The following is a 16,354-nucleotide window of genomic DNA, read 5'->3' as shown; positions in this document are numbered from 1 at the left end:
TATTGCCTCCTGGCTGTTCCCAGGCTGTTTTTCCTCTTCATCATGGAATTTTTAATGGCCCTACTGCCTCTTGGGAAGCATGTGAGGAAGAGTTCCTTGGGGAGTGCTTCCCTTTTTTCACGTGCCTATAATTACTCTCCTGTAAGAGCACAAAGAGTTTGATAATCATGCCTGAACGGTGAAGATTTCCTCCTTTCGGGTTACTGAGCTGAGGCTGCCTGCTGCCTGGACATGGCCAGTTCCACTCCCCCAAACCCTCAGCTGTGTGAGAGGGAGTGCTCCTCAACAACCCCCTTCCTCACTGCTGGAGCCTTAACACAGCTCTGGTCTCTGCGTGAGGCCTGGGGACCGCTGGGGGGCGATGAGTGACCTCAAGGTACTCTCTTGTTTAGAATTTCATTGCTATAAACAAAGAAATAACAGGACCTTGATTTTAAGAGAACGTTTGATTGATGTGTCATTTTAATACAGCCCACATGGCAAGTGCAATGAGAGCGAGTCTTTGTACCACCTAATCGATTTGTGGGGCTAAGCGGTTTTCAGAAGTGCCACTCTAGAAATAAGTAAGTTTGGTGGTTTTCATCCCTGGCTGTACTCTTGAATCACCTGAGAAGCTTTAAAAAATATATCCATGCTGGGCCACCAGGTCCCAAGATTCTGATTTAATCGGCCTGGGATGAGGCCCAGGCATTAGCAGTATTTTGAAGCTCCCAGGTATCTCTAATATACAGCCAGCGTTGGGAACTATCACCCTAAATGCATGTGGTTTTATGACTGGTGCTTTGTAATTTGCTTAGCAGGAAATCCCATTTCATAATTGGTATGAGCTCTGTGCTTTGCTGTTCTGAGCATAGTTCTATATGGGAGGTAGAACCCTGGGCTTCACGTAGCTTTGGAGAACTGCTGCAGGTGAGGAAGAGAGTGCTAGGGTCTAGTGCAGTGCCCAGCACATAGTGATTAACAAATGGGCAGAGTTGGTGGGTGGGTGTGTGGGTAGTGGGCAGGGTACCCAGATGAAATTTGTAAACCAGCTGTTTTGGTTTGGTTGTTTTGGTTGCTGGTATTGGGCTGTTGCTATTAAAGTAGTAAGACTTGGTTCCGGTATTAAGGATTGCTGCTGCTCCAACAGCAGATGGTGTGATTGGTGTTCTGGTAGAGGCGGTGGTATTGCTGTCAAGGACACAGTCATGGAATGGTAATAAGGAACTAGTGCTGTAGGCAGCTTTTCCCAAAATGAGAGATTTATTGATTGTGAAGGATAGCTTTTTTTTTTCTTTTTTAACCATTATTGTCTTAGAAAACCATAACTGGAACTTATCAATTGCTACATCTCTTTGTGTGATACACAAGTCACCAGTTGTAGTTTTTGAGTATCTTGCGGCAGTTTTGAGTTTTCTCCAACTTTCCTGACCTTTCCTCTATTTGGGGTGGTGACTTGGTAATGTATCACCATTTCCATTTATTCCTTCTTAATCTCATATTAGTGTGAGGCAGACTCAGGTAAGAATCTTGGCTTTACCTGGGTGAAAGACTTAACCTCCCCATACCTCAATTTCCTCACCTTGAAAATGAAAATATTAATATTTTGGGGGCTAGTGGGGCTCAAAATGAAATAATATATTTGAATATTTAGCATACTGGTAGCTAAAATTATTATTTTTGTTATATAGTTACCACCCTACACTGTTCTTAGGATAATTGCAGTTTTACAAACCTTGAGTTGGCTTCCAGAGTTGTTTGCTAATGAGAAGTAGTACAGCTTCCTGAGGTGCTTAAAATGACCTCAGGTGGACTATAAGAGGAGTCATTTGGACAGTGCTGGGTGAAAAAGAGAGACCTTCCTGCCCGATAGAGAGTTGAAATGTGATAGGCTGCACTCATTGTAATTCATTTTATCTGTTCACAAACGTTATGATCTGCATATCAGAGTTGTGTGCCCAGCTGGCTGTGCCACTTGACAAGGAGTTTCAAAGAGCAAAAAGAAGACTCAATTCATACTGTTTATTTTGACCTTTGGAGCCATAGTAAACAGCCTCAGGTTTTACCTCAGGGCTTGGGGGAAAGAACCTTTTATTAGTCCTCTATCTGTTGGGATGCTGTGATGCACAGCAGCTCTTGCTCACCTCTTTAGTGCCTTGGTTTTGGTCATGTGTTAGAAAATGTTTCTGCTCTAATGTTGTCCATAAGGCTGCCCAATCCTACTGGAATTCCCATTATATAGTACACAGTTCTGGAATCTTTTGTCCGCTGTTGGACAGTCTTGTTTATAGCAGCTCTCAGCCAGCTGGCATCTTACTGCCAGAGTGGAATGATGAAAGCATTTTCTCTCTCTCTGTTTTGCTATTGTAATATACCCATCCTTCCAACTGATGTGAAACTATTCTGTTCCTGTGGGTGACATGAAACAGCTTCATGATATGCTAACCTTGGCCCAGCCAAGGGAAGTAGATTACGGAGAATTTTCAGGTGCTAGTGAGCAGTTTGTCGTAGACTGCTGAGGGTTAGTTAGGTTTGCGTGAAAACACTAGTGGGATTGCTAGGATCTCTTCCTATTAGATAAAGCTCCTTTGTGTCCTCTAATTGTGAGGTCGTTTTCTCTCTCTGGCTGCTTCTAGTGTCAGAAGGCCTGGATCCTCTCATACGTGCAAGTCTGTGAAAATACATTTCCCCTACTGGGTGTTTGATAAATGTCAGTTAAGCCTGAAGGTAAAAATCATATGCGAGGAAGGGATTTCTACGTCCTTAGATTTAATCCTCTTTTACCACAATTTACCTTCACACTTCCCTTGTTCCTTGATTACAGCTCAGTGTCTTGTATCTGTTAGTTCTTTATGCATCGGCCTCCCTCACTATGTTGTGAGCTCCTGGTGGACGGGCCCTTGGCTCAGTCATCTTGTATATAACCTCTCCACATCCAGCATAGTGTAGGCTTCCATAAATTTTTGTTAAAAATAATTGAGGTGGGGCTTCCCTGGTGGCGCAGTGGTTGGGAGTCCGCCTGCCGATGCAGGGGACACGGGTTCGTGCCCCGGTCCAGGAAGATGCCGCAGAGCGGCTGGGCCCGTGAGCCATGGCCGCTGAGCCTGCGCGTCCGGAGCCTATGCTCCGCAACGGGAGAGGCCACAACAGTGAGAGGCCCGCGTACCACAAAAAAAAAAAAAAAATTGAGGTGAATAGATTAGTAATTAAGGAGAATAATTGGAATATATGATGTATATGACCTATGGTCCTTAGAAATATCAATAATTTTTTCCTGATGTTACTTATTTGTGTGTGCTTAAGGAAAAGTACAGCAAATAAATACCTTTTCCCAATAAATTTTATTTTTATTTCATACCAAAAAGTGAACTTTTCAGTGAGTTTTTAAAATGAGTGATTTTTGAAGGTGAACCATTCCTTAAATTCGCTTGCCATCGGCAGATAAAGATTGTTTTCTTTCCTTAGGAGTGACTCTAAACATCTTTGTTCTAAATCTAAAGCAGTCACTTCAGTTATTTTTTGCCAACATTGGTTCTATTAAACATGCATGTATTTCTCAAAGTAAGTTTTGTTTTTGTTTTTCCCTAAAAGTACATTCCTGCCCCAGGGACATAGTGATCTGCCTAGTTTCCTAAGTAACACTGCAGTTTTAACAACTCACCTGATCTTTTCAGTTACCTGCAGTAAAAAATGAAATAGATTTGTTTTGTTTATGTGTGGATATACAGAATACTCTTTCAATTAATTGTTAATCTTCAGCATTCACCTTCACATTTATGAAGTGAATTTACTGATTTTTCCTGAAGTAAGAATTTTTAAAGAGTGTATTTATTATTTTTAATGTTCATTCCACCTCCACCTCCCTAAGTTCTTTTCGGGAAATGCTGCTGAATGTGATGCTTTTAGGGGAAGTACTGACCTGGCATTCATGCTGTGAAAGAAGTAGTGCCCAAAGAGTACTGAGGCCCAGATCAGATGAAACAGAAAAAGAGTGAGCTTCGCTGTCTGTCTTTTCTCTGGGTTCATTGCTTGCATACTGGGGAACAATACTTTCATCTACATTTATATTCATTTAGTCATTCTGTTATTCTTTAAGTTAAATATTTAGATTTGTTTTATGGACTAGCTTGGCTTTGGGAATTTGGTCTGTTTTTTTTAGCTCAGTAATTTTCACAGTAGGTAGAAGCTTATGAGAATTACCTGAGGAAGAATTTCAAAATAAACATTACAGATTCTTCTCCTATCCCAGCATGGTGGGAGATGTGTATTTTGTGAAAGTTCCTTACATGATTCTGATAACCATATGCCACTTCAACTGAGAAGGAAGTTTTAACTTGGTAGAGATTTTAGCTTAACTAATACTTAGCCTTTTTTGCCCCTGCATAATTGAAAGGTCCTGTCCCTCCTCACACAGTACATGGTTCAACACAAAAGCAACTGTATACTGCTCTTAAAAAGAGTTTTTAAAAATCTAGTTAAATCTTCTGCCGTTCAACCTATAAGGATGGGGGTTTGTGTGTTGGTGAGAAGGGGAAGCTCACACTCTTCTCCTGTCCTTTGTGATGCCTCGCCTGTGTGTTGTCCCTTTTCAGTTTCTGTCTTGTGAGACAGCGACACAGAGTAAAAGAACACAATTTTCTTTTTGTTCTTCAGAATACAAAAAAGTAGTTTAATAACGAAAATAATGTAGTAGTTTATAATAACCAAAATATAAAAGGTCTACAAAAAAGTAACATGATACATTCGTGCCCCGGTCCGGGAAAATCCCACACGCCTCGGAGTGGCTGGGCCCGTGAGCCATGGCGGCTGGGCCTGCGCTTCTGGAGCCTGTGCTCCGCAACGGGAGAGGCCACAACAGTGAGAGGCCCATGTATCGCAAAAAAACAAAACAAACAAACAAACAAAAAACCAGTTTATTTTGGGCTTCCCTGGTGGCGCAGTGGTTGAGAGTCTGCCTGCCGATGCAGGGGACCCAGGTTTGTGCCCCGGTCCGGGAGGATCCCACATGCCGCAGAGCGGCTGGGCCCGTGAGCCATGGCCGCTGAGCCTGTGCGTCCGGAGCCTGTGCTCCGCAACGGGAGAGGCCAGAGGAGTGAGGCCCGTGTACAGTGAAAAAAAAAGTAACATGATACAAAAATAAAACAACACGAATTAAAGAAATAACACATTAAACAGAAAGGGAGCCAAGTGGTTAAATACTTCTAAGTGAAAATGGGGGTGGGGATAGTTCAGTCTATTTTTCTTTCCCTTCCTTAATGCTTTATGTCTACAATTTATAGATATGGAATTTTGGGGGATAAACAGAAAATTGGAACTGCCTCTTGAATAGGAAGCTGAGCTGCAGCAGTTGCCTGCCGCCACGCACAGGTCCTCAAAGAACACAAGGGGCCCTTCCAGCCCACACAGAGTGCTCTCCACTCCTGTGCAGGCCTCTCCTAACGTTCTTAATGTGCTGCACAGCACGGCAGGTTCATCTCCTGTCTCCTTTAACCCTCCTGCTCCGAGCACCCAGCTTCCTCTTGACTTTCCCCTGGCTCGTTCTGAGTTCCCGTCCTTCTTTGTCCTCTAAGGCAGCGGTTCCCAACCTTTTTGGCACCAGTTTCATGGAAGACAGTATTTCCACAGACAGGGTGGGGGGATGGGGGATGGTTCAGGCAGTAATGTGAGAGATGGGGAGCGGCAGATGAAGCTTGACTCGCTTGCCCGCCACTCACCTCCTGCTGTGCGGCCCGGTTCCTAACAGGCTGCGGACTGGTAGCTGTCCGTGGCCTAGGGGTTGGGGACCCCTGCTCTAAGGTTTTTCCCAAGTAGGGAAAATTAGATTTCCCCAAGCTGTAAACTCTACCATTACTAGGGTTCACTTGGACCTGTCCTACTGTAACAGTTCGGCTGTGTCTCATCCTCCCTCCCCATATCTTTACTAGGAAGGCACACAGAGAAGATATACCTTCTGTACTCAGCCCTAAGTTGTGAAGTTATTCTACTTCTTTTGAAATAGCTCTCCAACCTGGAAATGATCTTAAGAGAAATGTTTTAAGAGGGAAGGAGCACTAAGCTGAATTTTAGGAATGAACATGACTTCTCTTTATCTCTGCCTCAGTTTCTCTCTTATGCAGATTCTGTAACTAGGAAAGCTGTGCAGCTGGAAATGGGACTAGGCTACAAGCCCATTAGGGAAGAGACTGTCTGTGTGTTCACCACCGAACCCACCCAGTGCTCAGTAAAAACTCAGTAAACAATGAAAGGAGCAAAAAAAAAACCCTCCTGAGTAGAAAGGCAATAGTCCACACAGAAATATGTACTTTTACAACAAAATAAGGTTATTGACTTAATAAACTGTGTTACCTGGTTTCAGAAAGCCTTCAGTTCTTTCCTAAGTTATAACCAGAGGAATTTACAAAATTTGAAGGCGTAACAATTAGGAGTGGGAATGGGGTGGTAGAAGTAGATCGTTTACTGCAGAGAAGTTACAGGCTGAAGGCTTAGCAGTCAGGGTGGGGGGTCGTTTAACGTAGGGACAATTAACCCTGAAGCCCTTAACATCACCGAGCAGGGACGAGTGGGGATCCAAGAAGCAAGGCCTAGAGGGGCTGGTAGTGCAAGGGCCACCTAAGCCTTTGAGTCCACAGCAGCCTTCTAAGGACATTGCAGAATATAGTGCAGTGAGTAACTATGTGCAGAATAGTAGGTAAGTAATACTTATTTTCATTTTACTGAAATAGATAAGCATTTAAAAACTGCCATATTTCCATTTAAAGCGGTTAAAAATGTAAACATTTTGGTACATAAATGGCTTCATCTTTTTACTCCAAAATGTGTCATTCCTGGAAAATGTGAGATAAATGTTACTTACTAGATCCATAAAGGAGTGATAATATGTGCCTTCAACCATCTTACTGACATACATCAAACATGCAGAGCTGTGAAATGATGGATGGTGTGTAAATAAAAGGCAGTATTTATTTCATTTAGCTCAAGTTAATACTTTGAGAATTACTATCTTAAAACCCTTTTGAGTGCTTTTCTTCTGCTTGTTATTTTGCATCTGTCAAAACTTAGCATTTTATAAACATTGATCGACCTTGAAGAGCAATATTTTTTTATATATAAGTTTATTTATTTTATTTTATTTATTTATTTTTGGCTGCGTTAGGTCTTTGTTGCTGCGCGGGCTTTTCTCTGGTTGCGGCGAGCCAGGGCTACTCTTTGTTGCAGTGCGCAGGCTTCTCATTGCGGTGGCTTCTCTTGTTGTGGAGCACAGGGTCTAGGCACGCGGGCTTCAGTAGTTGTGGCATGCGGGCTCAGTAGTTGTGACTCACGGGCTCTAGAACACAGGCTTAGTAGTTGTGGTGCACAGGCTTAGCTGCTCCACAGCATGTGGGATCTTCCCAGACCAGGGCTCAAACCCGTGTCCCCTGCATTGGCAGGCAGACTCTCAACCACTGCACCACCAGGGAAGCCCAAAGAGCAATATTTTTTAATTAAAATTTTTATTGAAGGATAATACACATACAGAGAAGTGTACAAGAAATATACACCTGATGAATTTTCATGAAGCCGTATCCAAGTAACCCAGCATCTAGATCCAGAAACAGAACATTAGCAGAAAGAATCCCAAAAGTTCCCTGTGCCTTTTCTAGTCACTGTCCCTCTTCCCCTACTACCCACAGCTCAAGGGTAACCACTGTCTTGTCTAATAACATAGTTTAGTTTGAAGAAATGGTGTTAACATTTAATCTGAAAAGTTTTGGAGAGTCCTTTAGTGAGCTTAAGGTAAAGAAGAGCATGGCTGTAAACTGTTACCCTTTGTTTGACTTGTTTCTCTTTCTGAAGGTCTTTAGGAGAAGCATGATTGAATTAGAGCAAAGAGCTTGGATAGTTAATACTCAAGTACCTTGTTTGTGGAAAAAATGGAAGTTCTATTCTGTACATTTTTCTGTTTTGAGGAGAAACAAAATTTGTAGTGTCACTTTCTTTTCTGCCTGTGTCTTTGGCTTCAAAGGAAATTATCACCTCTGCATTTAGACCTGTCTACCTTTGATGTTCTGTCCTCCATGTTTCTAATTATTAAATCAGCATGCTGATTTAGACTTATTCCCAGGACTCTGTAGGATATGAAAAATGGATTGTTTCCCTATTTTACATGTTTATACTTACATTTCACTTTGGGATTTCAGAATTAACTATTCATGGAGTACCTAACTTGCAGTTAACTCTTTTGCCGTATAGATGTAAATGATCAATATAAGGTGATTTGGTGGAATTTTCCAAACCACAGGCTTTATATTGTAAATATCTACCTGTTGTAGTGTAGTGTTGCATTCTAAAAGTTTTCTTATGATTTCAGTCAAATTCTTTTATTTTCTTATTTATAAATTGAATTGACTCCTAAGCTTTTGCTCTTTAAAGAGTGTGTGTGTGTGTGTGTGTGTGTGTGTGTGTGTGTGTGTGTGTGAGAGAGAGAGAGAGAGAGAGAGAGAGAGAGAGAGAGAGAGAGAGAACCCATGTGCATACACAGGCCCATATGCTTTTTTAAAATTTATTTATTTTATTTATTTATTTTTGGCTGCGTTGGGTCTTCGTTGCTGTGCTCAGGCTTTTGTCTGGTTGCGGCGAGTGGGGTCTACTCTTCGTTGTGGTGCATGGGCTTCTCATTGGTGGTGGCCTGTCTTGTTGTGGAGCATGGGCTCTAGGCGCGCAGGCTTCAGTAGCTGTGGGGCACATGGGCTTAGTTGCTCCGCGGCATGTGGGATCTTCCAGGACCAGGGCTCGAAGCTGTGTCGCCTGCATTGGCAAGCGGATTCCTAACCACTGCGCCACCAGGGAAGCCCTCCATATGCTTTTAAACTGTGGAAGTTGCCAGATTGGGGACCTCTGAATAGGAAAATTTGCCCATTCAACAGTAGTCTTGTTGCCTTGCTAACTAGGTTCTTTTAGATTTGACTGAGGTTTCAGTTTTAAGACTATTAAGCCATGAGATTGAATCCCCAGCTAGGACTACGAATTAGGAGTTCATCTGATATAATTTTATTAGAGTCCTTTTTATATGTTTTGTACTCTGGCTATGTTTTAAAAATTGTGGTAAAATATCATAACATAAAATTTACCATTTTAGGGAATTCCCTGGCAGTCCAGTGGTTAGGACTTGACACTTTCATTGCTGTGGGCCCGGGTTCAATCCTGGTGGGCAACTAAGATCCTGTAAGCTGTGCGACATGGCCAAAAAAAATTTTTTTTTACCATTTTAACCACCTATAAGTGTACAGTTGAGTATTTTGTTTTTAGAACTTGTAGTCATTCGTATCAGTTCTTTTCAACAGATATTTAGTGGGGATCAGCTATATGCCTTGTGCGGAAGTTGGTAGGTCACTGGAAAATTATGAAAGAAATGTAAATATAGTCCCTGTTCTCAAGGAGATTAGCCTCATTAGGGAAAAAAGATATGTATACACCGGTTAAATAATGATTCATGGTAGATAAGGCCTAAGATGTTCAAGGAAAGCTTTGTATAAACGTGAGGCTCAGCTTGGTCCTTAGTCAGGGGTAGGATCTATCTAGGTTGAGAGGAAGGAGGAAGTAGGGAACTAAAATAGCATACCAGCATCCTAGCTATGGCAATCAGAGAAGAAAAAGAAATGAAAGAAATCCAAATTGGAAAAGAAGAAGTAAAACCGTCACTGTTTGCAGATGACATGATACTATACATAGAAAATTCTAAAGATGCTACCAGAAAACTACTAGAGCTCATCAGTGAATTCTGTAAAGTTGCAGGATACAAAATTAATACACAGAAATTTCTTTGATTTCTGTACACTAACAACAAAAGATCAGAAAGAGAAATTAAGGAAACAATCCCTTTTACCATTGCATCAAAAAGAATATAATACCAGGAGTAAACCTACCTAAAGAGGCAGAAGACCTGTATTCCGAAAACTATAAGACACTGATGAAAGAAATCGAAGATGAGACAAACAGATGGAAAAATATATTCTTGGATTGGAAGAATCAGTATTGTCAAAATGACTGTACTACCCAAGGCAATCTGCAGATTCAGTGCAATCCCCATCAAATTACCAATGGCATTTTTCACAGAACTAGAACAAAAAATATTAAAATTTGTATGGAGACACAAAGGACCCGGAATAGCCAAAGCAATCTTGAGAAAGAAAAACAGAGATGGAGGAATCAGGCTCCCTGACTTCAGACTATGCTACAAAGCTACAGTCATCAAAACAGTATTGGTACTGGCACAAAAACAGAAATACAAATCAATGGAACAGGATAGAAAGTCCAGAGATAAATCCATGCATCTGTGGTCAATTAATCTACGACAAAAGGAGGCAAGAATATACAATGGAGAAAAGACAGTCTCTTCCATAAGTGGAGCTGGAAACACTGGACAGCTACTTGTAAAAGAATGAAATTAGAATATTCTCTTAACACCATACACAAAAATAAACTCAAAGTGGATTAAAGACCTAAATATAAGACCAGATACTATAAAATTCTTAGAGGAAAACATAGGTAGAACACTCTTTGACATAAATCACAGCAATATCTTTTTGGATCCACCTCCTCGAGTAATGAAAATAAAAACAAAAATAAACAAATGGGACCTGATTAAACTTAAAAGCTTTTGCACAGCAAAGGAAACCATAAACAAAACAAAAAGACAACCCACAGAATGGGAGAAAATATTTGCAAACGAATCAACTGACAAGGGATCAATCTCCAAAATATACAAACAGCTCATGCAGCTCAATGGCAAAAAAAATAAACAACCCAGTCAAAAAGTGGGCAGAAGATCTAAAAAGACATTTCTCCAAAGAAGACATACAGATGGCCACAATGCACATGAAAAGATGCTCAACATCACTAATCATTAGAGAAATGCAAATCAAAACTACAGAGAGGTACCACCTCATGCCAGTCAGAATGGCCATCATTAAAAAGTCTACAAATAAGAAATGCTGGAGAGGGTGTGGAGAAAAGGAAACCCTCCTACATTGTTGGTGGGAATGTAAGTTAGTGCATCCACTGTAGAAAACAGTGTGGAGGTTCCTCAGAAAACTAAAAATAGAATTATCATATGATCCAGCAGTCCACTCCTGAGCATATATCCAGAGAAAATGAGTCTGTCATACAGAGTGAAGTAAGTCAGAAAGAGAAAAACAAATACCATATGCTAACACATATATATGGAATCTAGGAAAAAAAAAAAAGGTTTCTGAAGAACCTAGGGGTAGGACAGGAATAAAGACGCAGACATAGAGAATGGACTTGAGGACATGGGGAGGGGGAAGGGTAAGCTGGGACAAAGTGAGAGAGTGGCATGGACATATATACACTACCAAGTGTAAAGTGGATAGCTGGTGGGAAGCATCCACGTAGCACAGGGAGATCAGCTCGGTGCTTTGTGACCACCTAGAGGGTGGGATAGGGAGGGTGGGAGGGAGACACAAGAGGGAGGAGATATGGGGATATATGTATATATATAGCTGATTCACTTTGTTATAAAGCAGAAACTAACACACCATTGTGGAGCAATTATACTCCAATAAAGATGTTAAAAAAAAAAGATACATGCACCCCAATGTTCATTGCAGCACTATTTACAATAGCCAAGGTATAGAAGCAACCTAAATGTCCATTGACAGAAGAATAGTTAAAGAAGATGTGGTACGTATATACAGTGGAATATTACTCAGCCATAAAAAGGAATGAAATAATGCCGTTTACAGCAACATGGATGGACCTAGAGATTATCATACTAAGTGAAGTAAGTCAGACAAAGACAAATACCATACGACATCACTTTTGTGTGGAATCTAAAAAGCTATACAAATGAACTTACTTACAAAACAGAAACACGTAGAAAGCAAACTTATGGTTACTGAATGGGAAAGGTTGTGGGAGGGATAAATTAGGAGTTTGGGATTAACATATATACACTATTATATATAAAATAGATAATCAACAGGAACCTACTGTATATCACAGGGAACTCTACTCAGTATTCTGTAATAACCTGTATAGGAAAAGAATCTGAAAAAGAATGGATATATGTATATGTTTAACTGAATCACTTTGCTGTACACCTGAAACTAACACAATATTGTAAATCAACTATACTCCAATATAAAAATAAAAATTAAAAAAAATAGTTTACCAGCTATTTCATTGTTAAGTCCATTGCCTTTCAGAGAATCTTTTGCTTTTCTAGCTTTGAAGCTCTCACTCTTTGTTTTTCTTCTGGCCGCGACGTGTGGCATGTGAGACCTTAGTTCCCTGACCAGGGATCAAACGCACACCCCCTGCAGTGGAAGCACAGAGTCTTAACCACTGGACCGCCAGGGAAGTCCCCCCTTTCTTTTTTTTTTAAATAAGCTGAATATTCAATTGAGGGAACATATTTTTGCCACATGTTTTTAAAAATCACAGAAACTAAACTTACTTATTATGTAATATAGACACTATTAAAAATCCAGATTTATAGTGATAGAAGGGTTAAACTTCCTATTAAAATTCTGTGCAAATACCTGTGTTCATGTAATGTTAAACTTTTCAATATATTACCAGTTGGGAATAGGTATTTCATTAGTGAGTTTAGAACAATTTCGGTTATAGTTTTTATGAAAAATAATTGTACAAAAAAGAGCATGTAATGAAATACATACTTATTGAAATTAATCATGAATTCAGATAAGTTTACAGTGGGTATATATAGTATATAAAGAATAAGTTATGATTAATTCTGAATAAACTTGTACTGACACTTGATGGCAAAGGATGGTGCCCATTTTGTTAGTCTGTGTCTATAATGGGTCAGGGGTTTCATCTGGGCTGAACATATTCTCTTACAATAAGAATTACGAAGTTAAAACAGTATTTTTTCTTTCTCATATCTGCAGACAGGCAAACATACACCTAGGACCGCCATGTTCACGTGACATCAAGAGGAAACGGAAACCTGTGGCTACAGCATCTCTGTCCAGCCCAAGAGCCAGTAATTATATATGTAGTTATCCTTTATTGACCACCTACTGTGTGTCAGGCACTGAATTATATGTTTTATATACCTTTTCATCTCTGACCCTGAAGTCTGTGCTTTTCCACTGTGTCTTACAGCTTTCTTGAGTTTGAATCCCTATATTCCACTATCAACAGTCTTTAGTCATCTGTACTTTTGCTTTAGCACAGACAGGAAATTAGGTGTGTGGTAATGAAAATCCTGGTAGGGTGGCAGTTTAGTCAATAGCGAAGGAGCCATATGGATTTATTTACTTTCATGTTTGGTATACAGCACAATACATTATCACTGTTTTAATGTCTAATAGAGTGCTAATATTCTACCGTTCAAGAAATTTCTAATTAAGTTTTCAAGTTAAAACTTAAGGTTTTCTAGGCAAAACTGGTTCATAGAAACCAAAATAATGGTTATCTTCAGTGGGAGGTAGTGACCAGAGGAGGACATAAAAAAGTCTTCTGGGATGCTGGAAATACTTTATATCAAGAACTAGGTGGGGATTACATGAGTGTGTATACATGTAAAGATTCACTGAGCTGCACATTTACATACATACAGGTATGTTATCCTTAAATGAAAAAAGGGGAATAATTACGTATTTATATCAGCAAGAATACTGGATGTCTATAGATATTTTTCTTTGAAGTTAAGAGAAGATAATTAAATGTAATTATTAATCATAGGAAATAATACTTTGTGTATTTCAATACATTTTGGGGTGAATTGCTCTGGTTAAAAAGGGCATATCTGCTTGTAGGACCTATCAGAAATACCTATGGTTATTTTCTTGATGATGGTGAATTCACTCTGAGGGAATTGAGCATATCATAAATTATTTTATTTTCTTCAGAAAATACTATATATTATATAGATCAGAGTAATTGATGCCTGAGTAAAGAGTAGACCTCAGACAGATAGGAACTCTTATTTCTCTAACTTTACTTAGTAAGTTTCAACATACTCTGAAATTGACCTGTTTGAGCTTCTGTTTGGAATGGTTGCTTGGCAGTGGTTCATACTGAACATTCTTAACCATGGGTCTGATGATTGTAGTAAGTTTTTCTTAGGGATTTTCACATGGCCGTGCTCTGAGCTGAACATTTTACATGAATTATTTCACTTAACCTTTGCAACAACTTTATAAGGCAGATGCTGTTTTTATTCCCAGTTTACACATGGGAAAATTAAGGCTTAGAGAGGTTAAATCACTCACTGAGGTTATATGGTTAATAAATTGTAGAGCCAAGATCAGACCAATTTCCCTATGACTCTTGAGCTGCCCTCTTAAACACTGCAGGTATTTGGTCTTGTATAGGACAGAATTGGTTCCAAACCATGACTCCATGTCAAAACCCAGATCCTCATCCAGTCTGTGGAATTGGAAGCAATAAAACACAGTCTTTATCTTTTTGTTCTTTTTTTCCCCCTTAATATCTAGCTCTATTTTTAGCTTTTAGTTGTTTATAAGAGAAGAGCTGTTGAGAAGTTTATAATCCTTATTCCATATTCAAATCAGGAAATGTACTGGGAGGTATTAAACAAGACTTGAGCATTCAGCATTTCCCCTACTGAGCCCAACTCCTCTCACTTGTTGACTCAGGCCTGCTTCACTGAACATTTTTTTTGTTTTCTATCCACAACCTGAGTGCCCCATGGAGGTGAAGGACATAGCCCAAGCCCACGCCATCAGTCAGTAGAACAAATGGGGTTGCTCTGCCTAACGTCGGGCCATCTCGGATTCCACCTCTTTTATAGAAATGAGTGATGAAGAGAGGTGCGTTCCGCTTTGCCGCTGTATTAATACACATCAGGGGCCAGCTCCTGCCATTAAATCATGCTCCTGCATACATCTGTTATCGGACTCCTCACCAGTGTGATGAACAAGACTGCAGATAGAGGCTTCCTTGTGTCATTCTTTATAGGATTTTCCTAAAAGAATAAATAGCTCAGATCTCTGCCAACACTCTCCTGTCACTGTGATGAATTCAGCTTCTTTCTTAAACATGCAGCCACAAATCTTTTCCCTTTTCCCCTCCCCCACTAGTGGAAAGTTTTAAGTTGCCTGCATTTAAAGATATTAATAAGGCTAGAAAGGTGAAGAGCAAAAGGGAATAACATGCCTTCCTGTCTTTTTCGTACTAATATTAACAAAGGCCAGGGAAAAGGACCTTTTCATAGGGTCATTAGGTAGATCCATCTTGAAAGTGTAGCACCTCTATTTTCTTCATTTTATCTCCACTCCCCTTCCCTCTATGGCTTTATAACATGCAGGTGCCTGGTGTACAGATCCACCCCTGGATCCTAGTGAGTAACTGTGTTAACCTGCTTTTCAGGTCGATACACCAGAACAGGGAATGCCCACCAATGTCTCCCTCATGCTGAAGTGTACCAGCTGTCATATATTTTCTTAAAGATTGTAACTGGAAGAGAAAAAAGGGTTATTTTCTCTAAAATTTGAGAGACTTAAGTAATTATAAGAAACATAAGGAACTCAGATGAAAACATGACTTCTTTTCCTTGAGATGATTTTCTTCATTAGAATGGCAAATCAGAGCTTTGGGTGGGCAAATCCCATTCTTTCATAAAGTAAACACATGGGGCTTCCCTGGTGGCGCAGTGGTTGAGAGTCTGCCTGCCGATGTGGAGGACGCGGGTTCGTGCCCGGTCCGAGAGGATCCCACATGCCGCGGGGCGGCTGGACCCGTGAGCCATGGCCGCTGAGCCTGCGCGTCCGGAGCCTGTGCTCTGCGGCGGGAGGGGCCGCAGCAGTGAGGCCCGCATACCGCAAAAAAATTTAAAAAATTAAAAAAAAAAAAGTAAACACATGGCTGTAGGTGAAGGAGAATTGGGATAATAAGATATTCTGTTAAGAGCCCTGACTTTTTTTTTTTTTTTTGGCGGGATCTTACTTCCCTGACCAGGGATTGAATCCGTGCCCTCTGCAGTGGAGGCGCGGAGTCCTAACCACTGGACCGGCAGGGAATTCCCACGAGCCCTGACTGTTTTGGCCATCCAAGAGCCATTTCTGACCTTCTTCACCCTGGGATAGGATATGTGTCCTTAGAAGGGTACCCAACAGTTAACCTGTTAATTAGTTACATAAGATTTCAAATACCAGGCCAGCAATGCTAGCGATGCATTCACAAGGGCAGGAATTTTTACCTGTCTTGCTCACTTCTGTACCCCACTGCATCTAAAAAATAATGCTCCACACATAGAACAGTCTCTAGATATTTGTTGTATGAATAAATGAATAGAATCTTAAAGATGAAACAGTTATTCTCAATATTATTCTAATCCTGTGATTGGATTCAGTAGTAGTTCCATTTCAGGTTGGCCCTTGTCTCA

At 40.4% G+C, this 16,354-nt stretch overlaps 1 protein-coding gene across 14 annotated transcripts in view; it reads left to right on the top strand.

Moving 5' to 3' along the window:
• Positions 1 to 16,354, top strand: part of GPATCH2L (G-patch domain containing 2 like) — a 62,882-nt gene that overhangs the window by 32,768 nt on the left and 13,760 nt on the right. For 6 of the 14 annotated variants that reach the window (XR_002173346.2, XR_002173350.2, XM_019920590.2 and 3 more), the window contains exon 9: positions 12,891 to 12,985. The exons of 4 other annotated variants lie outside the window; for them this stretch is intronic. Coding sequence is in view for 5 of the 10 variants with exons in the window: in XM_019920590.2 (XP_019776149.1) it covers positions 12,891 to 12,985 (95 nt within the window). In the remaining 5 variants the exon portion in view is untranslated. Of the gene's footprint in view, positions 1 to 12,890; positions 12,998 to 16,354 lie in introns of those variants that run through there. 4 more of the 14 variants (XR_002173349.3, XM_019920586.2, XR_002173352.3 and 1 more) reach the window with 3 other exon arrangements.

This window comes from Tursiops truncatus, chromosome 2 (assembly GCF_011762595.2).
Source record: "Tursiops truncatus isolate mTurTru1 chromosome 2, mTurTru1.mat.Y, whole genome shotgun sequence".
Taxonomy (NCBI): domain Eukaryota; kingdom Metazoa; phylum Chordata; class Mammalia; order Artiodactyla; family Delphinidae; genus Tursiops; species Tursiops truncatus.
Note: the sequence above shows the minus strand (reverse complement) of the source record. Positions and strands in the feature narration are given on the sequence as shown.